This window comes from Pectinophora gossypiella, chromosome 19, assembly GCF_024362695.1.
Source record: "Pectinophora gossypiella chromosome 19, ilPecGoss1.1, whole genome shotgun sequence".
Taxonomy (NCBI): Eukaryota; Metazoa; Arthropoda; class Insecta; order Lepidoptera; family Gelechiidae; genus Pectinophora; species Pectinophora gossypiella.
In genome coordinates, this window is record NC_065422.1 from 2,836,089 (window position 1) to 2,861,283 (window position 25,195).

Here is a 25,195-nt window from a genome sequence, read left to right on the forward strand (position 1 = left end):
GGTCGATTGGTACCATAGTTGTTTTTCCGTCGCTAACGCCGTACGGAACACTTTCTCGTGTCCGATTAATAGCAGGCGAGTGACCACTTTTACTTTCGCACGTCCCGGCGGCCGGTCCTCGCCGGGCGTGCTAACGAGGGCGTTGACATAATTATACGTTGTGTAACTTGAGAGAGGGGGCACACACATACACACAACATGCTCGAGATACTACTATACATATATATACATATACTACGTAAAGGTCAGCACCTTTAATTTCGTATGCGGCCGTAAACATTGAGAAAACAATGATTATTCAATCAGGCTTGTTTATGTTTAGACCGGTGTGGCTGGAGGCGGCAGGCGCCGCTGTAGCTGTGTGTGTATGTGTAACGTATGTGTGTTGCAGCTGGGGCGCGCTCACGAGCAGATAATCCAGCCGCTGGAGAAGTTCCGCAAGGAGCATATCGGCGCCGTCAAGGTACGCATCTCTACGTCATACTAAATATGATAACAATACTTACGTGGTGTGGGAATGTAACACAAGATGTAAATCTAATGGCCCAGTCCTATCTCCTAACATACAACCTCAAATAAGTCAATATTTCAATTTTCTTATACTCTATATTTAAGTAAACTTTCCTCTTTCTTGGATCGACTTAAGAGTTGAATAACCAAAACAAACCCTAATTATATTCAAATATATTCGTTTCCGGTTATATTGACCCGTGTCGTGCCAGTTGTGCGGCGACGTGGTTGTATGTATACACCTGTACAGCTTACTGGCTGACCAGATTGATCTGGCTGCAATCGAGTTTTTATTAAGATTCTTTGATCGAGTTTCGTAATTGTGAACGATATTATGTAATGTTTCCGCGAATTATGATCAAAAAGAGAAAGGAAGCGGTTCCGAATATATCACATGTGTAATGTTATTATTATATGACTACTGTGTGTTTAAAATAAAAATGACGATTCCAATTGTAACTATGTTACCGATTGAATAAAAATGTTTTGAATTGTACGTATTGTGTTGGTTAATTGCAGGAAGGTAAGAAGAAGTTCGACAAGAAGACGGCCAAGTTCTGTCAGAGCCAGGAGCGCACGCTGTCGCTCTCCGTGCGCAAGCCCGAGACTGTCTTCCAGGAGGTACGTACACCCGCACACTACACGTGCACGTGCACGCTCGTGCCCGCGCCGCTATGTTGGGTACCTACGTTGGGTGTGAGGCTGTGTCAACACTACTTGTAACCAGACTTGTGATTGGTATCCTATAATATATAAATATTATAAACGTGATCAATGTATATAGAGTACCATTACATAAATTACCAGTTCATCGTCAATTAAACGAAACATGTTACGATCGCTCAGTGATAAGTAACGTGAAGCATTCCAAAGTGTTTCCTTCCTTCCGACATTGAATGTTACACTATAACTACTACCACATAGGATTCTAAATACAACGGCAGACGTCAAACCGCACTAGCCCGCGTACGACACCATGACTGACGGTCCGTATGACATTCTCAATAAGGCGTTGTGGCCGTCGATATATTTCATCATACAACGTGTTCGGAATCAAACTTTTAAATAAATCGCACTTTGCTTACACCACAACACACATCCATAAACACAAGTTGAAATACTAATGGAATGTTGGATTTAATAACTGGTAGTTAGTAGATAATCGGCGGCGAGCTAGTATAGATCATGTCAACTATAACTGTATGTAGCTGCGAGTATAATAATGTTCTAGCGGGTAGGACACATTTCAGTACGGATATTTCTAATCATTTTTTCGTCCTGGACTATGAGCGATAGATCGGAACTATTTAAATTTACATTGTTGCAATGTAGCAAGAGGTAAAAAATGAAAATATGTCCGCAATAACTGGACATACAAAGGAACAATCACTTTCTAGTGTGTTTCCCCAACTGTCTGCGGCATGTACGTCCCGGTAGTGACTGCTAGTTTGCTTTAGGTTGCTCTCAGGTTGTTGCGAAACGACCAGATGTCACAAACTTCTTACCTCGCTCATTCTCATCAGCCATAAAACATTCCGGAGTGGTAGATTGTAAGGCTGTAGCACACCACGGACACTTCATCCAAGACACCTCGTTTTACACAGACACTACATATTAACGTTATCGTACACGCGCATCTGTGTGTGTGACGTCTGACGCCATACGATTGAAGATTAAACTAAGACCGAGCGGGGGGAGGTATACCTAGCTCATTGCTGGCGGGGAGCGGAGAGTTGGCGTTTTTTACGTAGTATTATCCCTTATTCTACGGCTGTTGGTGGGATACAATTGAAAAGTAATGTTGACTTTCAAAGCCTGTCAGTAGTGGATAGCAGACGCGGGCCGCAGTTTGTGCGATGCTGTGAGGGTGTAAGCGTGGCGTGGTGGTGTTGCAGGCGGACGCGGCGCTGGACATGGCGGAGCGCGACTTCTGCCAGGCGTCGCTCGAGTACGTGTTCCAGCTGCAGGCCGTGCAGGAGCGCAAGAAGTTCGAGCTGGTGGAGACGCTGCTGGGGTTCGTGTTCGGCTGGTGGACCTTCCACCACACGGCGCACGACGTGCACGCCGACGCCGAGCCGCGCGTGCGCGACCTGCAGCTGCGCATACAGCGGGTAACACGCGCCACACTATATCTATACTTCTGCCTACTCTGATAGATAAGTATACTCGCAGCATTCTGTCGTGATACCTTTTCTTTGGGAGCTACTTTTAGTCCTCGTTGAATCATTACTGAAATTCGCTCCATTCTTACGTGTGACGAGACCGACAGGTCTGCGCTTAGCAGTGAGACATATACTGGCTGTGTGGTAATGTGATACTTTATTCATCGTGGTGATGTTGTGTTTAGTGTTGAGGGCGTCGCCGCCGCGCCGGCCGCAGTGACCTACAGTGAGAGGTTGTGTGACCGCCATTGTTGTGTTGATCCCTCCTTGATAACACCCTGTTGTGCAGCTTACGAGATACGAGTGATCTAACACCCCGCTTAGATATACAGGGTGTTAGTGACATCGTAACGAAAAAAAAAATGGAACGCCTATTTTATTGTACTAAAAACGATGGTGGGTGTTTTTCTTGTCGCAAATGTTTAATTAAGATTTTCAATTTTTACTGTGCCGCAATGTAAGTCGAACAACGCGCCACACAGACGCTAAACTTACGCGCGGCTACGTTACGCGTGTGAGATACGATGTTGATATCTAGGTAGGAGTTTTCATTCTCTTGTATTTAGATGCTTAGTAGTGGTTCAACGTTTAAAAATGTTGTTTGTTGAAGTAGAACACCTACTGCCACGATTTTTCACGCACGGTACCTACCTCATCATCATCAGCCCATTAACGTCCCCACTGCTGGGGCACGGGCCTTCCCTATGGATGGATAGGGAGAACGGGCCTTAAACCACCACGCGGGCCCAGTGCGAATTGGTGGTTATTAACGACTGCTAATGCAGCCGGGACCAACGCCTTTACGTGCCTTCCGAAGCACGGAGGAGCTCGAGATGAAAACTTTTTTTATTGTGGTCACCCATCCTATGACCGGCCTTTGCGAAAGTTGCTTAACTTCAACAATCGCAGACCGTGCGCGTTTACCGCTGCGCCACCGAGCTCCTCAGGTACCTACCTACCAGTTATTAAAACGTTCCTAACTTATTAACAATAAAAACCCTACTCTTGCCTTACCTTAATTGTTATTCCTTCGGATGAAGTACCTAGGTAGGTACCCTAGAACATGTCACGTCACGTAGGTATGCAACATCGCGTTTCCTCCGCGGTAGGTAGGTATCACACGCACTCACAAACACAACACCTTGCTCTTTAATAAACATCAACAATCTTCCATACTTTTGCGCAGTAAATGGTCTATGATCTATCATCATAGTCGACACTACTCATTTACAGAATGAAACAAACACTCACAAACACGAAAAAAATATCCTCGAAAAACATCACGCGATTCGGGTCAAGCTTAGTATTCGACTGAGCGGAAGCGCGCGGCGGCGTTAGCGCAAAGCATCAAAGGCGCCGACTAAGGGCGCCGACGACGCACCGGCCGCGGCCGCGTCGAGCCGACGACTAGAGAGAGAGAGAGAAGTATGTTTATGGTGCAAGTGACAGAGAAAGAAATAGTATCTGTTCGTATGCCTACTTTATTGGCGAGCGTTGCCCTTGACCCGTGCGCCGGCTATTCACCTGCGCATAGCTGAAGTTGTAGATACGTTATTATTATTATTGATGACATTGATAAAATTTAATAATTAGTAATTTTTATTTGTTTATTTTAAATGTGCGTTCTATGCAGCTTAAAACACAATATGGGACTGAAAAAAATCTATTATTTTTATGAATTTGGCGACAGGAAACTTCACTTGATACCTATCAACTCAAAGAAATACCTAGTATCTGTTCGTAATGCCTACTTTATTGGCGCGCGTTGCCCTTGATCCGTGAGGCTATTCACGTCCGAGTATCCATCAAGACAGATCAAACAAGCCCTAACTTGGAGGTCTTGCGTCCAAGGATCCTTTAATTATGTCTTAGAACCTTCTTGGCCTATGTGGTCCAGTGGTTGAGCGATGGGATGCGGAGGGTCCGGGTTCGTATTCCGGTGGGGACATATCACAAAAATCTGTTTATAAGGCCTTTGGTTGGGACGTTACAGGCTGATCACCTGATTGTCCGAAAGTAAAATGATCCGTGCTTCGGAAGGTACGTTAAGTCGTTGCTCCCGTCTACTAGGTACTTATGTAAGCACGTAGCCGTTACATGAATATTGTACACAGAACAGGATAGGTTTAATTAGTTCTTTACTGATGATTTAACAATGAGATTTAAAACTACGAATAACTTAGTACTTAGTACCTCGGTACGGTACCAACATGTAACAAGAAAAATAAGATCACTCCACTCGGACAATTTTTTTCTTTGAACATGCCGACATTGCCTACGCGGCGGAGTTGCCGAACTATCGATAGGTAGATTATCAATTGTTGAACTTGAAAATTGTCTAAACTATCGAAAGTAGTGATAGTACATTTAGATCGATACTAGCGATAGTACCGATAGGTCTTGCTTTGTAACAATAATGGGTATTGATCTAAAAGATTTATTTATTTTCGATTTTTGTGTAGCGAGGTTTTGCGTAGGTACTTACATACTAAGTTGGTGGATGGTTGACATAGTAGGTAACTAATTACCTAATCTGTGGTGGTTGTGTTAGTTGGTTGTTAGTTATTCTAATGACAACAAAGAATACAATTATTTACTGTTTCAACTGTTTTAGGTAGATAATGGCCCTGATTCCTATGAGTAAATGAATGAATAACCCGGTCGAATCAAAAAGGTATCTCGCTGGTAACTTAATTCTGTCGGTTGTTTTAGATTTCTGCTTAAAATTGACGTGTATTCCATAAATTTTATGCCTGTTGATTATCCGTCCATTTAAGAATAAGAATAAAATAAATTTATAATTTACGATAGACAGAGAAAGAAATAGGATCGGTTCGTAGTGCCTACTTTGTAGGCCGCGCCGCCGCCGCGCCGCCGCCGCGCCGCCGGCGTGCGGCGCGGGGCGCGCGGAGCGGGGCGTGCGGAGCGGGGCGCGCGGCTCTGTGCGTGTGGCCGTTGACCCGTTCGAGCAGCTGTTGTCTCCATTACATCGAAAATTTTCGATAATTTGTCATTATTGTTTTTTTTATTGAAATTTGGGTTCTATGCAGCTAAAAGCACAATATGAAATTGAAAATAATTAAAAACAAAACTCAAAATTTCATGAATTTTGCGACGGAAAATTCCACTAGATATTAACTCAGAATCATGGTCTGAATCATCCCTTTCAGTATTCGTTACGATGTCACTAACACCCGGTATAATCCATCAAATATTAAATATTTTTTTATACTCCGCAGCAAACGCTTGTTATGTATTCGCTACCGTTTCTGTATTTCTTCATGATAACTTGATAGGAAACGGTAGCGATTAGTTTGCGATGGTGTTCGCGTGTGTGCGTGTGGCGAGTGATACAGGCATGCCGCGTGCTTGTGTGTGTGTGTGAGACACTGACCCCGCGTGTTGCAGACGCGCAGCAACTTCGAGGAGACGAGCAAGCAGACGGAGTCGCTCATGAAGAAGATGATGGAGGTGCGCCAGCAGGTGAGCGCAGGGCGCGGGGCCCGGCCACGCCGGCGGGGTGCGAGCGAGTGCTAGCAGGCGCGGGCGCACGGCCCGGGTCGCTCGTCTCCTTTTGAACTCGCTCGCAAATCGCCAGTGTGATAAAGTTCTTAGACGCCGCTCACGCGCTCCGGCACATGCCTTAGCGTAGCGTGCAGGCACTCTTTTTGTATAATCTGTTTCATCTGTTTAGCTCAATTCTCCTTGCGTATACGTTCAGGAACGCTAGTTCAAATTATAGACAGCTGTTCCACCTTCTGTTTTTTCTTCTTCTTCTCTTGTGTCGGTTATGATTGTGAGTCCGATGACCGACCTCATCAACCTGGTGTCAGGGTTATTATTGAGCCTCCAGAGGCCCCTGAAGCCCCATATAGCTCATGTAACTACATAATTAAAAAATAGTAGCCGGGACCAACTACTTAATTTGCTCTTCGAAACATGGATCATTTTACTTTCGGACAATAAGGTGATCTGCCTGCAATGTCCTAAACAAATTACAAAGTATTTTTTGTTATATGTCCCCACCGGGAATGGTACCTGGGACTTTCAGATCATGTACAATATTTTAAGATAAAAATATTAAAAATGTCTCCCAGAGAAATATCCCAATGCATCGCTTGTGTGCCACATAGACCTGCAACAAGACCAACCTCACCGATATGCTTGCAGTCATAACGTATCTGTTGTATAGACGCGACGGTGCCGATTCCAACCGACACTAACTTAATTTCTATTAGTTCTATCTCTTTCTTGTACTTATCACAAGTGAAAGACGGCACTACGTATAGAGCTGTCAAGCTTGTGACACAAAGTGGAAATTAAGTTGTGTACGTGTGAGTGTCGGCGCCGTAGCATGAGGGCGTGTGGTGTAACGTGGTGCTCCCTGCGCAGAGCAAGGAGGGGGAGGCGAGCGACGAGGCCGGCGGCCGCAGCGGGTACCTGTTCCTGCAGGAGAAGAGTGAGTCCATACTAGTTGCATGGTTACCTGCACGGCGTGGTGCTCGCGTCAGGTTGTTACTGTGATGGTTTGTCTGTCGTCACGTCACGACAGACCTCATATGTCATGTATAACATTTTGATTCCGTTCTGTATATCTCTGTCTCTCGGCAAGCGCGAACATTTTCTTACCCAGAGCTCAATTAAATTTGGCTATCATTATAGTCTGTTTGGTATAAGGTTGAGTTGAGTGGTGCGTGCCGGCCGGTGTGTACAGTACGTTACGGTGTGGTCACCAGAGGCGTTCGGCACGACGTGGAGCAAGCAGTACGCGGTGTACTCGCGCGGCTCGCGGCTGCTGCAGCTGCAGCCGTACTCGCAGCTGTGCGTGAAGGCGGCCGCCGCGCCCGACGCCGTGCCGCTGGCCGGCGCCCGGCCTCCGCCCGAGCCCATCGAGCGCCGCTTCTGCTGGGAGGCGCTGCCCGCGGACCGCGAGCGGCCGCCGCTGCTGCTGCAGGTGTGTACCTAGGCCGCATGCGGCCCGGCCTCCGCCCGACCCCATCGACGCCGCTTCTGCTGGGAGGCGCTACTGATAGGTTACGTCGTGGAATGTTTTTCTCGCAAAATGTCACCTGATCCCAAAATGTTCCTTTCGCATAACGTTTCGCAATAAATTTGTGAAAGGGACCTTTTTCGAGATGGCATATACAAGGTGTTAGTAACATCGTAAACAAAACTTTGGGGGATGATTCAGACTTAGATTTTGAATTGATATCAAGTGGATTTTTCCATCGCGGAAATTATAGAATTGAAAATAATTTAAAACAATACAGAAAAAATAATGTGACGGAAAATTTCAAAGTTTTCGTTACGATGTGATTAACACCCTGTACAGCGGAGTTGGTTCCGGCTGACACCATCTTAATTAATTTAGTGGCCATCTGTCCAGCTCCAAAAGGGTGAACACAGGGTGGAAAGTGCCTTATATTCACTAGAGACAATTTTTGTACATTATTTATTGAAAAATATTTTTTAAGAACATAAAACATGTTCGCTATGTCACATAACACCCCCGCAGGCGGCGTCGGAGCGCGAGCGCGCGGCGTGGCTGCGCGCCGTGCAGCGCGCCCCCGGCCCCCCCGCGCCCGCCGCCGCCCCCGCCCCCGCCCCCGCCTACCCCGCGCCGCCCGCCGACCCGCCCGCCGCGCTCGACGCCGCCGGCTTCAGCTTCGTGCGCCGCATCATACAGGAGCTCGAGGCGCGAGGGCTCGAGGAACAGGTCACCAAACTTTCCACCTACTATAAAATAAAACAATATGTTTATTTTACGCTATCTAATGTTAGTAGGCCGCTCGATTCTAATATTGTAAATAATAAGGAATTGGCCCAGAGGATACTGCTGTATTTTTGGGCATTACTTAGGACATTAAACTGCAATAGAGTCCTCATATTGATAAGTTGTATACCTCTTTTTAAATCGGGAACAAAATCAGACCCCACGAATAATAGACCGGTTTCTATTCTACCAGTAATTAGTAAAATTTTCGAGAAAATTATTCTCGACCAACTGTTATGTCACTTTAATATAAATAACTTACTTCACAGCCAGCAGTTTGGTTTTACTAGGGGTCGGTCTACAACAGACGCGGGTGTCACATTTGTACGACACATTTTCGATGCTTGGGAGAAGTCGCAGAATGCCGTCGGAGTATTCTGTGACTTGTCTAAGGCGTTCGACAGCGTGGAACACGAGACCTTGCTTTTGAAATTGAGGCATTATAGTCTAAATAATGGAGCTCTCAGTTTGTTAAATTCATATCTAGGTAGTAGGATACAAAAGGTACAAATCAATGTTACACCTTCTTCGGGCTCTCATATTCAAATGGGAGTTCCTCAAGGATCCATTTTGGATCCGTTTCTTTTTTTAGTGTACATAAATGATTTACCTTATGTAGTACAGAACCAAGCTGACATTGTGCTGTCGCATCTGTACCGGATGACACTTCTCTTACATTTAAAATCGACAGAAAGTTAGATAAACTTGACGAAGCAAACAGCGCGGTGTCGCAGGTTCTAAGTTGATTTACAGTAAATAACCTAGTTGTAAATGCTAAGAAAACGAAATGTATTAAATGTTCTACCGTAAAGAAAGTAAATAATAACATTAAAATTAAGACGAGAAACTAGATTTTGTTGTACACACCGTTTTCTTCGAAATTACTGTAGATTCAAAACTTCAATGGGGCCCATTACATTTTGTATCACTAGCGGGCAAGATAAGTTCAGCAGCATATGCCGTCAGAAGGATCCGACAACTCACAGATGTACCCACTGCTAGACTTGTCTACTTCAGCTACTTCCACAGCATAATGTCTTACGGTATTTTGCTGTGGGGTCGAGTGGCTGATGTAGAAACTATTTTCATCATTTAAAAAAGAGCAGTTCGCGCTATTTATAATCTGCGTCGTCGGGACCCTTTAAGGGAGCTGTTTAAAGAAATAAATATACAGACGATCGCAAGTCAATATATTTATGAAAACATTATGTATGTACGTAAAAATGTATCTCTCCTTCCGAGAAACTGTGAATGGCATACTTACAATACTAGGACTAAAAATAAAATTGCTTTTCAAAATTCTAGATTAAGTAAATTAAATTCATCTTTTTTGTATACGTTTTTACAATAAAATACCAGATAATATTTTAAACTTCTCAGAAAATAAATTTAAAGCTCATGTGAAGCTTCTCTTCCCCGGCTATACAGGTTGTGAGAGCTGTGAGAAGCTGCAGTAGTTTCAGGCGGATGAGACGTTCGTTATGTAAAAATAGACGATTCAAAGTGTAACTATGTTACCTACCGTGTCGCAAAGTGGCCCTGACCGCGTGTTGTGGTGCGCAGGGCCTGTACCGCGTGGCGGGCGTGGCCAGCAAGACGGCGCGGCTGGTGGCGGCGGCGGCGGACGGCCGCGTGCCCGCCACGCTGTCGTCGCCGCACGAGTGGGAGTCGCGCACGCTCACGTCGGCGCTCAAGGCGTACCTGCGGGCGCTGCCCGACCGCCTGCTGTCGCAGCGGCTGCACAAGCCGCTCATACAGGCCGCCAGTACGTATGGGCCGCCAGTACATACGCGAACACATTTAAATCTTTTTTCATTTATTTTTGATACATCTGGTTCGACTGCGGTGCAGCTCACCACCTTGTCACGTTCTATCACGCGAATCAAATAGGTTGTACTTACTAGGGTAAATAAAACGGTATATAGAAATAAAACCAAGTTTATTGACATTAAATCCCTAGCAAGTACATAGATCGGATCTCTGGGTCGCAGGTAATTTGATACTGGCTGAGCACCCTTGGTGCAGTAGGAAAACTTCCACTTCCCTGTAACTCTTCCCACGACGACACGGGGTACACCGGCGCGCGCAGCAGGGCAGCAGAAACGGTGGGGTAAGTACAGGACCGAAAGTGGATCCAGCGGGTTGTAGAACCCGAAAGGTGAAGCGGTAGAGGTAAGTACAAGACCGGTAGTGGGTCCTGCGGTTGTAGAACTCGAAGGGTGAAACGGTGCAGGTAAGTACAGGACCGGTAGTGGGTCCTGCGGTTGCTGAACTCGAAGGGTGAACCCTGGAACCCGGAATTAGTCATTTCAAGAATTGTCCGAATTCCCCGTCTGACTGCCACATGCCGATTCCTTAGCTTGATTGAAGATGGGAAGTGGATAGCAAGCAAGCTTAGCAATCTAAGATGTGGCTGTCAGCAAATTACACACAATAAAAGTGAATTTAGCAAAATAAATTTAGAAAAAGAACAAAGAACAAGATAAATTTATGGTAGGTAGTTGTTTTTAAAAAACTATCTAACAAAATAGTAAAATTGAATATTTTAAGCTGAATAATTTTAATAGTAACGATATTAAACGTATTTTGTACATTATTATTGTTCCATTTAAGAATTATTTAAACAAGGAAAGTACTTAGGTACAAAGATAACTTTAAGTTGGTTAAGTAGAATTAATTTAGAAAAATTGACAATTTAAATGTTGTTTTGAACATAAAAGATTGCTAATTATGATATAAAATAAGCACTAAAGCGTGAAAATACATTTACACGATGATTATGAAAAATGACAGTCATGCAATGAACAAAGAAAGCATGTACTAGTCTACGTTGATATTTAAACTAATAAAAATAGTAATTGCTACACTTACCCAATTAATGGGGATAACACAACACTATAAATTATTATATCGTAGACAAAATTAGTAAAAAAACGTATTTAAAAAATATACGAGTAATCGAGGTGTTCTCGCTACAAAGGCAGAAGGATTGTGTCGAACATCCGACCGGAAGAGTAACGGCTCGGCTGTGGAATGTAGGTACGGCTACCTACGCAATGTGATAATTATTAAAGTCGTACAATATTAACGGAATTATTTTGTAAATAGCTATGTTTTGTTAAATTAATTAGTATAAGTTTATTTATGTAATAATATTTTAGTTTTAAGCAGTAGTTTTTAAGTGTTTTCAATGATAACTTTTTGATAGTTCCTAACAGAAAAACAAGAGCAATTACACTCAGTAGTAAAACGCGGCAGGCGTTACATACCCCCCTTTTTTGGGTAGGATTTTCGCTAAGAAAATCCGCTGACTAAAATGTAACCAAGTCTGTCCTTCTTACTATTGACCATTCTAAAAATTACGTGGTACACATTCATTTCAACCCTTCCATTCACCCCCCTACTTTCTTTCATCCCTTTCACACACAAACAGTTATCTTATTTAGTTTTAAGTGACTGCGTCCTTTCCAAAAAGAGTACTAGACTTTTAACCGCAGCTTAGTACTCACACGTAATCAATAGGAGATTTAAGGTAACCGTTTTTTTTTTTTCTTTTTATAGTATAATTTTCTTATCTTCGGGGTAGGGCCGAAGATAAAATAAATAGAATGTCCTAGGGGTAGGGCCTGGAGATTCAATATTTTTTTTTTGTAAAAAAAAAAATTAGAAATACTATATATAAGTAAATATATTTAAGACGGTAGGTAGTTTTAGTAAGTAAGACATTGTTTTAGGCTAGTTTTGGATTTTTTAGTATAGTTTTAGTAAGTGTAGTTTTAGTTTTTTTTTTTTTTTAAGGTAGTATGTAAGGTATTTTTAGAGAATATTAGAAGATATTAGAAGACGCATGCCATGCTCAAGATTTAAGTTTTTGGCAGGCCTAAGGCGTTTGATGGTATTACACATCAATCTCTTGACTGACTCTTACAGTCTGCTCGAGAATTAGTAAGCAGCTGGGGGATTCTATGTTTTTCTCTCACTTCCATCCCAGCAAGGAAGTTCTGTAAATATAGAAAGTTTTATTTTAGTTAGGTAAAAGTTTAGATATAATTATTTAGAATAGTTTGTAAGTTAAATATCCTTGACATGCCATGTACCTCTTCATAAAGGAGTTCATCTTTCTGAAGTGATAAATATTTGATTGGACGAGACATCTCTATTACTTTATGTTTTAATTGTAATTAGTTTAATTGAATAGTTATTTTTTGAGTAAGTGTTGCAAGTACCTGAAGTCTTATTAACTAAAACACAGGAAACGGCAGAAGGAAAATAACAAGTAAACAAATGCTACTATCAAAAGTACACAACAATTAAAACACAGGGATAGACAGAGGTTGGCAGTGCAAAATCAAAGATTTCCTTCTGTGCGATGTGGTAGGTTCGATTTTGAGTTTTTAATTGTATGCAATCACCTTGAAAAAGAAATAGTAAGGTATTCCCACAAAGCAACCACAGCACACAAAAGTTGCAGTTACAATTCACTTAAAGCTAGACAAAATAATCAGACCAACACCAAAGATGACCAAAAATGCTAAAACCAGCAAAAAGGATACTCAGCTCAGTATTTCCTTAGTTGGGCGCCATTGTCGCGTTCTATCACGCGAATCAAATAGGTTGTACTTACTAGGGTAAATAAAACGGTATATAGAAATAAAACCAAGTTTATTGACATTAAATCCCTAGCAAGTACATAGATCGGATCTCTGGGTCGCAGGTAATTTGATACTGGCTGAGCACCCTTGGTGCAGTAGGAAAACTTCCACTTCCCTGTAACTCTTCCCACGACGACACGGGGTACACCGGCGCGCGCAGCAGGGCAGCAGAAACGGTGGGGTAAGTACAGGACCGAAAGTGGATCCAGCGGGTTGTAGAACCCGAAAGGTGAAGCGGTAGAGGTAAGTACAAGACCGGTAGTGGGTCCTGCGGTTGTAGAACTCGAAGGGTGAAACGGTGCAGGTAAGTACAGGACCGGTAGTGGGTCCTGCGGTTGCTGAACTCGAAGGGTGAACCCTGGAACCCGGAATTAGTCATTTCAAGAATTGTCCGAATTCCCCGTCTGACTGCCACATGCCGATTCCTTAGCTTGATTGAAGATGGGAAGTGGATAGCAAGCAAGCTTAGCAATCTAAGATGTGGCTGTCAGCAAATTACACACAATAAAAGTGAATTTAGCAAAATAAATTTAGAAAAAGAACAAAGAACAAGATAAATTTATGGTAGGTAGTTGTTTTTAAAAAACTATCTAACAAAATAGTAAAATTGAATATTTTAAGCTGAATAATTTTAATAGTAACGATATTAAACGTATTTTGTACATTATTATTGTTCCATTTAAGAATTATTTAAACAAGGAAAGTACTTAGGTACAAAGATAACTTTAAGTTGGTTAAGTAGAATTAATTTAGAAAAATTGACAATTTAAATGTTGTTTTGAACATAAAAGATTGCTAATTATGATATAAAATAAGCACTAAAGCGTGAAAATACATTTACACGATGATTATGAAAAATGACAGTCATGCAATGAACAAAGAAAGCATGTACTAGTCTACGTTGATATTTAAACTAATAAAAATAGTAATTGCTACACTTACCCAATTAATGGGGATAACACAACACTATAAATTATTATATCGTAGACAAAATTAGTAAAAAAACGTATTTAAAAAATATACGAGTAATCGAGGTGTTCTCGCTACAAAGGCAGAAGGATTGTGTCGAACATCCGACCGGAAGAGTAACGGCTCGGCTGTGGAATGTAGGTACGGCTACCTACGCAATGTGATAATTATTAAAGTCGTACAATATTAACGGAATTATTTTGTAAATAGCTATGTTTTGTTAAATTAATTAGTATAAGTTTATTTATGTAATAATATTTTAGTTTTAAGCAGTAGTTTTTAAGTGTTTTCAATGATAACTTTTTGATAGTTCCTAACAGAAAAACAAGAGCAATTACACTCAGTAGTAAAACGCGGCAGGCGTTACAACCTATCACGTCGGTCTCTCAGAGGGTACTTGGTTCGTCTTGTCGGAGATGTACCTCTGATTTTAGTCTGAGCTTCTAGTATGTTATGTATATATTTGTGCTAGTCATTTTTCTCCGCAACGTAGTGTGCCCTTGCTATATGAACCACAAATGATACAAGTACATGATTGCGTACCCCAGAGCTGGAGCGGCGCAGCGAGCGCGTGTCGGCGCTGCACGCGCTGGTGCGCGCGCTGCCGCCCGAGCACCTGGACATGCTGCGGCTGGTGCTGGCGCACCTGCGGAAGTAAGGCCGGGCCACGGGACCTATAATTGGCTTCTTGTATATATTCATAACTTCATAGCAGTATGTAATTGACAGCTGTTGTTCCTATGATATTACAAAATATCGAGTGGAATTTCCGTCGCAAAACGCATGCAAAAATTTAGAAAGAAAGAAAGATACGTTTATTATAAAGGAGATCATCGGATTTCGGCCCAGAAGTCAAAGTGCCGGCCAAAAAATAATTTTGCTATATTCCGTTAGATCTTATCCGTCTGAGTATTTATTACTATGGCACCAAAGCTGTAGGATCAATATCTTCGGTTTTATTCGAATTAAAAGAACTGTATTTTTCATACATTTTTGGTGAAAATGTAAAGTGCCGGCCAATTAACAAAAATGGTATATATCCTTAGAACTTATCCGTCTGAGCATTTATTACTATGGCACCAAAGCTGTAGCGTCAATATTTTCGGATTTATTCGAATTAAAAAAAAAACTTGTATTTTTCATACATTTTGGTGAAAATGTGAAGTGCCGGCCAAGAAACAATATTGGTATATCCCGTTAAAACTTATCCATTTGACCATTTATTATTATGGCACCAAACGTCTATGACCATTATTTTGTCTTTTATTGGACTTTACGTTTTAGTTTCTATGTGAAAAGTGCCGGTCAGCAAAAACACATGTCAAAACTATCGAGAAGATACCTGTAAACATTGTTCACTATGACAATAAACGTGTATGACCATTAGTTTAGCTGTTGTTGGATTTTTAAAACCTCGATTTTTGATTTATTTTGTTATAAAATAAAATATGACAGAATGTAATATCGTCAGAATGTTTATTACTATGGCATTAAACGTCTATGACCACTATTTTGAACTCAATTAGATTTCTCCAAAATCTAGAGTTTTCATAGATACCTACACTTTGGCGAAAAAAGTTTTATATGGCGATAATGCAGGTAACGGCGTAATATCGTGGTCGTCATTGGACACATTTTTATAAATCAAAAATAGGTTTTCGTTTGACCACTATCTCACCTGATGGTGATACACGCTTTAGAAGCTTATTTTTTTTTTTAAAGAAATGTGAGGTACTGTGCTATATCGGCCGAGTAGCACCAGGACATTGTGATCGGCATACATGCAAAGTATAACTGCCCGACTCCTGTCTTCCTAACAGCTTCTTCAGACGTCATGCCAAAATACGAGTTTCGTCACTAGACGGCAAGCTTATCTTTGGAGGGTGGTAACCATCTACGATCAAGATGAATCAATACCATAATTCAACCTAAACTTAGGCCGTAACGTTGAGTCGAATGCAAAAACTACAGCCAACGTCGTATCTAAAATCAGATAGTATTAATATAGAAGTTCACCTAATAACACACAAAACAATAACACAAAGTATTTATCTGACTAATAACTAGTCATTGGGAAAGCTCTGCTTGTTGTCATTGTTAAAATGTATATAAAAAAAGATTTTTTTAAAAGTCCAATAAACGCCAAAGTCTACATTTGGTAATATAATAAAAAAATATGTTTCAAGTAATTTACCAAAAGATTTGACTTATTTTGTTTCGCTGGCTGACATTTTCCCATTTGAACCAAAACGGAAAGAGAGACGAATAAAAGTCATAATAATGGTCAAAAATGTTTCGCGCCAGATTATTAATTAAATATTCTAAAGGTCCGTTGTAATCCGCCGTACCGCATTTTTTGCCCAAAGCACTTTATTTTTAAACAAAATAAATAAGAAATCAAGATTTTTAAAATAAACTAAAAGCCAAACTAATGATTGTACACGTTTGGTGCTATAGAAAAAAATGTTAATAGGCATCTACTCGATACTCTCTACATGGTATTTTTGCTGGTCGGCACTTTTCACATTTGAACTAAAACGTAAATTCCAATAAAAGTCAAAATAATGGTCATAGATGTTTGGTGTCATATTAAAAAATATTGAGAAGCAACTATTAGACAGATTCGACGTATTTTTTTCGATTGTCGGCATTTTAACATATTAACCAAAACGGAAAGTCCAATAAAAGTCAAAATAATGGTCATAGAAGTTTGGCGCCATACTAATAAATGTTCTAACGGTCCTTTGTAATACGCCTGTATCCCTTTTTTTCCCAACGGACATAATATTTTTTTTTACAAAATGTATGAAAAATCGTGATTTTTAAAATCCAATTAAAGCCAAACTAATGGTTATACTCGTTTGGTGTCATAGTAAAAAATGTTCAGAGCAATCTACTCGAAAGATTCGACACATTTTTTTTCTCTGGCCGGCACTTTCAAATTTGGGCCGGCCAAAGTATGGAGAGCCGATGATCTCCTTTAATGGCTTTCTACATTATTTTCAGTTCCATACTTTTGCGTCAGAAACTTCAACTGATATTTATTTATTTAACATAGTAGCGTCTTATGGTAAATGCAGAAAGCCAGTTATAGTTCCTAGATATTAACTCAGAATCATAAGCTGAATCATCCCCCTCATTATTCAATACGATGTCACTATCACAGTATACTGATAGTGTATACTACCTCCTTCCTTTCATTCCAAACAAAAACGAGCAAGTTGTGACTGTCGATGTACTGTCGATTTACAACAACACGAGCCCTGCGATCGTTGGTTGAGCATGTCCCCCCTTCCCCCTCCGAGCAGCGTGGCGGCGCGCAGCGACCGCAACCTGATGACGCACAGCAACCTGGCGGTGTGCTTCGGGCCCACGCTGCTGCACGCCGACACCGACTCCGTGGCCTCCATCCTCGAGCTCAAGTTCTGCAACGTGCTCGTCGAGACGCTGCTGGACCACTACCAGGACATCTTCGAGGCGCCGGCCCCGCCGCCCGTCGCGGCCCCGCCGCCGCAGCAGCCGCAGCAGTCGCAGCCACCGCAGCCGCCGCCGCACAATGGCATGATCAGGTCGGTTCATTACATTTTTTTTGACATTCTTTCATCATACCATAAAATTATGTAACAAAGTATATTTGAGTGCACAATTCAATGAATAAGCTTGACAAATAGAGTGTTGCCATAATTCGAAAAACAAAACTATTTTTGTTTGTTTACATACATTACAGCGCGGGTGTTTTAATATGGTGCTTTATGAACCTAAAAGCGGTACAATAACAGCTACTTTACGAGCAAGTGTGTAAAAATGTATTAAAAAATAATTGACTGTAATTCTCTCATAAGAACCTGGCCCGGCACAATATTAAGTATTTGAATCTATACGTAATGGCTAAACATTTTATACTCATCTAACACTATTTTGCATACACCCGGCGATATCCGATTAAAATGCAAAACCGACACTCAAGTGGGAACGAGCTCGAATTTAAATTTCAATTAGCGCCTTAGTAAACACCCAAATAATTATGATTTAGAAAATCACGTCTAAAAATGCTATTTTCAAAAGCCATAAAATACTATGGATGTGTCGATATATACGAGATTGTCCGAAATATGTTATTGTTTGTGACTTTCCGTTTGTCAAGTTAATCCACGGAATTCTGGACTGAAGTTTAGAGTAAAACACGGAAGACTGCAGGTGTTCAGCACATGAGTGTGTCTAATCGCTCGCTCACATACTGAGTGCATGCTCACAATGTCGAAGGAGTAGGTACTCATATATGCATGGGTTCACTCAAACCACGTATACCGTAACCACACCCCCGACACTTCATAGAAGACACCTTGTTTAACACAGACACTACATATTGACGTTATTGTACACTCACATTTCAGTACGGATATTTCTAAGCATTTTTTCGTCCTGGACTATGAGCGATTGATCGGAACTATTCAAAGTTACATTGTTGCAATGTAGCAAGAGGTAAAAAATGAAAATATGTCCGCAATAACTGGACATACAAATGAACAACCACTTTCTAGTGTGTTTCCCCAACTGTCTGCGGCATGTACGTCCCGGTAGTGACTGCTAGTTTGCTTTAGGTTGCTCTCGGGTTGTTGCGAAACGACCAGATGTCACAAACTTCTTACCTCGCTCATTCTCTTCAGCCATAAAACATTCCGGAGTGGTAGATTGTAAGGCTGTAGCACACCACGGACACTTCATCCAAGACACCTCGTTTTACACAGACACTACATATTAACGTTATCGTACACGCGCATCTGTGTGTGTGACGTCTGACGCCCTTGCGATTGAAGACTAAAGTAAGACCGAGGGGAGTGAGGTATACCTAGCTCATTGCTGGCGGGGAGCGGAGAGTTGGCGTTCTGTACGTAAAAAATCAAATCAAATCATTTATTCGTATCGGATTCATGGATTTCGTAGTATTATCATTTGCCGTAACGTAGTATATATTATAATAAAAATACAAAGTAAGCAATTCCGCGGCCATGAGTAATGCAAATTGTTAACTAATAATTATAGGGCCGATGCACCAAACTAGGTCGCAATGTAGACAAAAATCGGATGTATAAAATCCGTACAGTGAAAATAACGGAGATTGGGTGATTGAACCAAATCTAACACCAAATGTCATAGAAAATAAACTAACGTTGTAAACTAGGCGTTTTTGTCGATTGCCCAAAATGAACACTTCGTTATGCTACACTGGGAGATGTTCTCCCTACACCCGCCCTATACAGGAAGTACCAACTCATGTAGGCGTTATTATCAAATACAGTCCCAGGGTGCTGAAAATGTACAACACATTTCATTTCAGTGTAATAAAATATCGAATAAGACAATTAATCAATGAAGATAGGGGAGATCGGGAGCGCGTAGCCCTTCAGCGTAGAGAGGAGACCCGCGGCTGAGATTTTGGTTAAATGCAAACTGTTAAAAGTCTGGTGCTTAAGGGTCGTGTTCGTGGTATGCGGAATGTTTTTGTTAGGCCTTGACTTTGTATGCAAAAAGCAAATAAAGAGTATTTCTATGCTGTTGACTATCAGAGCTTATGAAATAGGCCACTTGTTACGAAACTACTTTTTACGAACTGTTCAATGATGTCATCAATAAAAGCGATTAAACGTCGTACTTATTGTTACTTATAAAAAAAATCGAAAATTAGTCGAAAAGTAATATGAGATTGATTTTTGGTCATCTTAAACTGGCTTCTATTTTTAGATTAGCATTTTATAATTTATCTTTGATCCAGTCGAATACCGTATTAGGTACGTTCTGTTGACCACTTCAATAAAAACTTATAATATGCATGAATATACGTATAAACAAGTCAAGGCCAACCGCGCTTGATTGATATTGCGATATTTGCACAAATGCTACGTTTGGTCGTGCGCCTGACCTAATGACAAAGGAACAGCGTTTGAATGGTGCCTGTTATACAATAGCAGGTAGCGACACAGATTGCGAGCAGCTGACGCCGGCGGGCGGGGGCGGGGCGGGGCGTATGCGCGGGGTGGGTCAAAAGTAAGAAAAATGCGAATAGTCAGGGTTATATATTAAACGTTCTTCGCAAACGATTTCATAACTTACAAGTACAAAAGTATCAAACAACACGACATCCAGCCGCCAGTGTCATAAGTCGTCACAAGGCAACTGAAGGCATATCTATTTGATGCACATGATGAACCGTGGGTGACAGTCCAGCAGCCCACCAACAGGTCATTAGCCCGGTAGCACACGCCTTATGATGATTTTCTTTACTCTTTGTTTAGCAAGAAGTATTAAAATAAACAAAAAAAAGAAACTTGGAAGATAAAGCGAACGATAATGGAGAGCGCACAGCGAGTTATATTGGGTCCGCGCACAAAACCGCGCGCAGCTGCCGGCGCGGGCGCATTCCGATACAAACATGCACGGGATCAATTAGAGGGATAGTGCAGTTGTACGAGCTCGGCGGCGGCGCACGGGACAAGGAGTCGTATGTCGGGCGCGCACGGGCGGGAGTGGCGTGCGATGTGGAGATGCGCCCTGCAGGCACAATGCGCGCCGCAATCCGCGCCACCTGCGGCCGCACGCGACAGCTGCCGCCCGCCTGGCTCCTCCACTTCTGGGGACTATGCGGACGTCGGGAACGTTATGTTCATATGACCGATGCTAGAATTATGTGAAACGTATTTGAAAACAATTCTCTTAGTTGATTGAGTATTCGGAATTTCAATTTATGTTATCATTCGCAGTAGTATGTTGGAGTACTATTGGTACATAATCATATCTCCTCCGGTCGATGTTCACTGTAGGGTGGGCTCGTGTGCAGAACTGGGACGCATAATTGCTCTTGTAATTTGTTTCACATCATTATTTCAGCCAGTGCTGTTGACCGTACCGAGGTTTAGTCACTGTCGTGGAATAAACAATAACACCATCGGTGCGTTTATCTATATCATATAGGATAATAGGACCGTCGTAATAAAAATACGTTTTTTCTCGTTTTGTTAGTTAATTCGCTTGTAAAAAAGTACACTGGTGTCCTCGACGTGTTATGCCGTTTCGCCGTTCACCGCTTTAATGACAACCGTTTCTTTAATAATGCTATTGTGATGCGGCGCGGCGTGGAGATGGACAGACAGTCCACCAAAAGTCCACTCCGATAATGGGTTTGGAGCCATCGGCGACAATATACCTCCAGCTGAAATCCCAGCGCAGTGCTGGGTCAAGGTGTAATATAATGTAACCATATGTGGGTACAATTGTACCGTTTGCCGCAAAAAGCTCATATTTCGTCTTAGCTCGATGTTCTCTTGACGCTGATTTTGGGAATAGTGTTAACTTGTAAAGGTGACATTGTAAAATAAAAATCATTACGGAGAATCACCTGGAGGGCAAATGTAGGAGAGAGGAGAGCGTAGTTACCAACACTACTTATTTATTTACACTTTAACTTCTGGGTCATGAGGTGGATTACCAACCTCATTAACCTGGTGTCACGATTATTGTTGAGCCGCCAAAGGCCCCTGACATGACTCATGTAACGACTACGTACTGACATCAATAAGTAGTAACCGGGACCAACGGCTTAATGTGCCTTCCAAAGCACGGATCATCTTATTATCGGACAATAGGGAGATCAATCTGTAATGTCTCACAAAGTGTTTTTTGTGATATGTTCCCACCGGGATTCGAACCCGGGACCTCTGGGTCGTGAGCCTCAAGCTCAACCACTGGACCACAGAGGCTGTTAAGTTAGCGCATATAATTTAAGTGTTGGCAACTGCCATTATTTTGATTTAGGTCATCTTACTATAATGTACTATTTCCTTCGTCTGCTGTATTGTAACGTTTTAATATATGTATATTATATTGATATGATCAGATAAGACTTAAGAGTGCCAAACATGATTCGGGTAAGATCGGTTTTCCGTTATTAGTTCGCCGTACCATTGTACCTATATATCTCGATTATCGGATAGAGTTGAAATGAAAAGGATTTTTTTGTGGTATGGTGTATAGCGAGGCCGGGGATGAATAAAGATGGCTACGGTCGTCAAGACGTGTAAAGGATAAGGATCCGTGCGCGGCGAGGGGGCGCGGGGCGCGGGGGGCGCGGGCGGCAGGTGTGCGGGCCACGCGGCAGCTGCGCCGCTCACCGCGCCCCCCGCCTTATCAGCTGCTGCGCTGCATCCATGCACCTACTGGCATGCTAAATTCACCATTCTATCTCCCTTCTGCTGCTGCCCTGTGACATACGTAGGCTTTTTTTACGCTTTCCGCTACGTTTGTAATATCTAGGTACCAGATCTTCACGCGTAATTGTACGTAGTTAATCCATCGCGTTGGAGAGCAGAACCTCAGTCGAGTTTGACCTTAACAACGGGTTCGAGATGACAACCAGCTCAACATATACTTTATTACCAACAAGTTTTCTAATCAGTCCAGCTGATTTATTCATTATTTGCGGGTTGGAAAAAATGTTATTAAAATACAATTCGTTACCGAACGTAGAACATCTAGTTTAGTTAACATTTTTATGCTTATCTTATGAACTGATATTGATAAGACTATTCAAAGAATCTGAAAAAATGTCTGTATTTACGCTATATTCTTTGAAAGACGATTCTTATGAAATGATTTTTAATAAAGAGCTATAAATATAGGTTACGTACCATAAATTACTCGCATCGTCATTCACAAATGGTACGATATAAAGATAAACAAACTCGATAAACAATGCGTCATTATTGTAAAAATTGCGAAGACGGATTCGCAAACACCTAGAGCTTTCCGTGCTCTCTAAACAATGGGCAACAACCGTGGGTGACGTGGACGCCGGTCAGCCGGTGGTGTACTCAAGGGTGGCAATTATCGCGCGCATGTGTAGGGCTTTACCTGCGGCCAGGTGCGCCGCAGGTGCGGGCCGCCATATATACGGGCCGCCGCGGGCCGCGCCGCACTCGGCTCTGGCCGCCCCGCCGCGCCGCACTCGCCACTCGCGCTGTCTCCGCGGCACGACATGATCATCTGTCTCTCGGGCTTCGTCATCGCCGGGTTGGTACCTCCGCGCCTCCGGATTTATACAATTTACGCTCTTTATTGTGAACCGTGTCGTTACGTTTAAAAAAGTACAAGTTTTCTTGTAGAACCCCCTGGACCGCAGTGGATTGTTGTTTGTGTTTTCGTACCGTTTACCGGTTGATGATGATAATACTTACTTGTGGCCAGTAGGGGGCACAATAAAAGCCTGTCATATCGGCTATCACACCGGCAGCTGTATCACCAATACCATTAGCACTATCCCACGTTAGCCCGTGGGCGGTGTTGTCCCGCGGGCGGGGCCGGGTGTATGTGTGTAACGTGTGTGTGTTGTTGCAGGACATCCCCGACGGCGCTGCCGCTGCCCTCCCGCACGGACCTCACCAATATTGTGAGTATTGCACACGTACGCGCTTGATACATACTTGTGTACGTCAATCACATTACTACAGTCCTATATCTATATTTCTCAAATTAAATGTAATAATATATTTTTTTAATAGCTGAAGCATAATGAATGATATCGCTGAATTTTAAATAGAGCATAAACACTGCGTATTTCTGCCATCAGGTTTCGTTGCTGTTAGAAGTTCTTAAATTTTGACAGTTCCCCATACTATTTGAGTAAACAAAAATGTTTCGTTACATTTTTACCCTCCGGGCTCGTGGTCACACCAGGTTGTCACACCAGTATGACAATTACAGTATAACCCTTCGTGCAGCGTTCAACTGCAAAATCATAGTCTTATATTTATTCCCCAAAGAGCGGAAAGAAGAAAACGTAGGAAAAGGTATTTTCAATTAGAACTGCTTATTTCCAACTATCTCCCTATCCATCCATAGGGAAGGCCCGTGCCCCAGCAGTGGGGACGTTAATGGGCTGGTGATGATGATTTCCGACTGATGGCTTTTCTTTTTCTTAACTCACCTTTCAGATACATTCAATCCATTTTATAGCAAATCGTCACGAATTTTAGCTGGACTGTATGGAGAACTGACAAAATTTAGGAACACTCAACAGTGCAGCATTTCTTTATATTTTTTAAAAGGTTTATTTGACAAAACAACTGGATAAAGTAATATTTGGAAATGATTGGACTTTTGTAGGGGTATCGTTTTCCGCTGTTTATATAGTGCGTCAGGTTAGTTTGACAATGTCGTGTCGTGTCGCAGGCGGTGGCGCGCTACCCCGCGGCGCACCAGCAGCTGCTGGCGGCGCTGCCGCCGGGCTCCAGCAGCAGCAGCGCCGACTCCGTGTCGTCGTGCGAGCTGCCGCCGCTGCTGCTGGCCCGGCCGGCGGGCCCGGGGCCGCGCGCGGCCCGCGTGCGCACGCTGTACGCCTGCCTGGGCGAGAGCGAGGGCGAGCTGTCGTTCGAGCCCAACCAGATCCTGACCAACGTGACGCCGTCGCCGGAGCCCGGCTGGCTGCGGGGCACGCTCAACGGCCGCACCGGCCTCGTGCCCGAGAACTACGTGGAGCCGCTGCCCTGAGCCCGCGCCCCGCGCCCTTTGTTATATTATTGTTTCTCCTACTTATTTGTATATTTTGTACATTGTAAATAAGAGTCTGTTGATATTTTAACTATTTATGATATACTATGTTGTGAATTTTGTACCAAATATACTACGATGTATTATTATGCGATATCCCCCCGTGGATTAGTTATTAAAAGACTAATGATAAACGTGTACGTTTTATTTATACGCATCACCCTCCTGGCCGTGCACGGGCGTACAGTCGAAGCGCCGACGACACGTCGGCAGTAGTGTTGTTCGGTTACTTGGTTATACAATTCAACGATTACAACACTAAACAGACCCGCAGCCCTCGTGCCGCGTGTGGTCGCCGGCACCGCGCCACCCGACACGAGCGGCGCCCGCCCGGGGGCGGAGTTACACATAAAGCCATCGATACATCAAGCGTTATACATACGAATGCAAGTGGGTACAAGCGCTTACATATTTATAGAATAGAATGATATACCTTAATCTAATTAGTACAATCTATTTTCGTTTAAAAATCTATAGTACAAAAAACCGTCTAGAGTCTTCAGTCCGACGCGACCGTGTCGCGGCCGCGC

The 25,195-nt window shown here is 42.6% G+C and overlaps 1 protein-coding gene across 1 annotated transcript in view; it reads left to right on the forward strand.

Annotated features, from left to right (window-relative positions):
• LOC126375469 (rho GTPase-activating protein Graf) overlaps positions 1 to 24,799 on the forward strand; it is a 28,845-nt gene extending 4,046 nt beyond the window's left edge. Inside the window, exons 3-14 of the mRNA XM_050022412.1 lie at positions 392 to 463; positions 1,030 to 1,131; positions 2,406 to 2,621; positions 6,081 to 6,155; positions 7,065 to 7,131; positions 7,409 to 7,626; positions 8,188 to 8,388; positions 10,009 to 10,210; positions 14,615 to 14,720; positions 17,375 to 17,635; positions 23,454 to 23,505; positions 24,288 to 24,799. Coding sequence (XP_049878369.1) covers positions 392 to 463; positions 1,030 to 1,131; positions 2,406 to 2,621; positions 6,081 to 6,155; positions 7,065 to 7,131; positions 7,409 to 7,626; positions 8,188 to 8,388; positions 10,009 to 10,210; positions 14,615 to 14,720; positions 17,375 to 17,635; positions 23,454 to 23,505; positions 24,288 to 24,605 — 1,890 coding nt within the window. The 3' untranslated portion in view covers positions 24,606 to 24,799. The remainder of the gene's footprint in view (positions 1 to 391; positions 464 to 1,029; positions 1,132 to 2,405; positions 2,622 to 6,080; positions 6,156 to 7,064; positions 7,132 to 7,408; positions 7,627 to 8,187; positions 8,389 to 10,008; positions 10,211 to 14,614; positions 14,721 to 17,374; positions 17,636 to 23,453; positions 23,506 to 24,287) is intronic.
• The last annotated feature ends 396 nt before the right edge of the window (positions 24,800 to 25,195 follow it).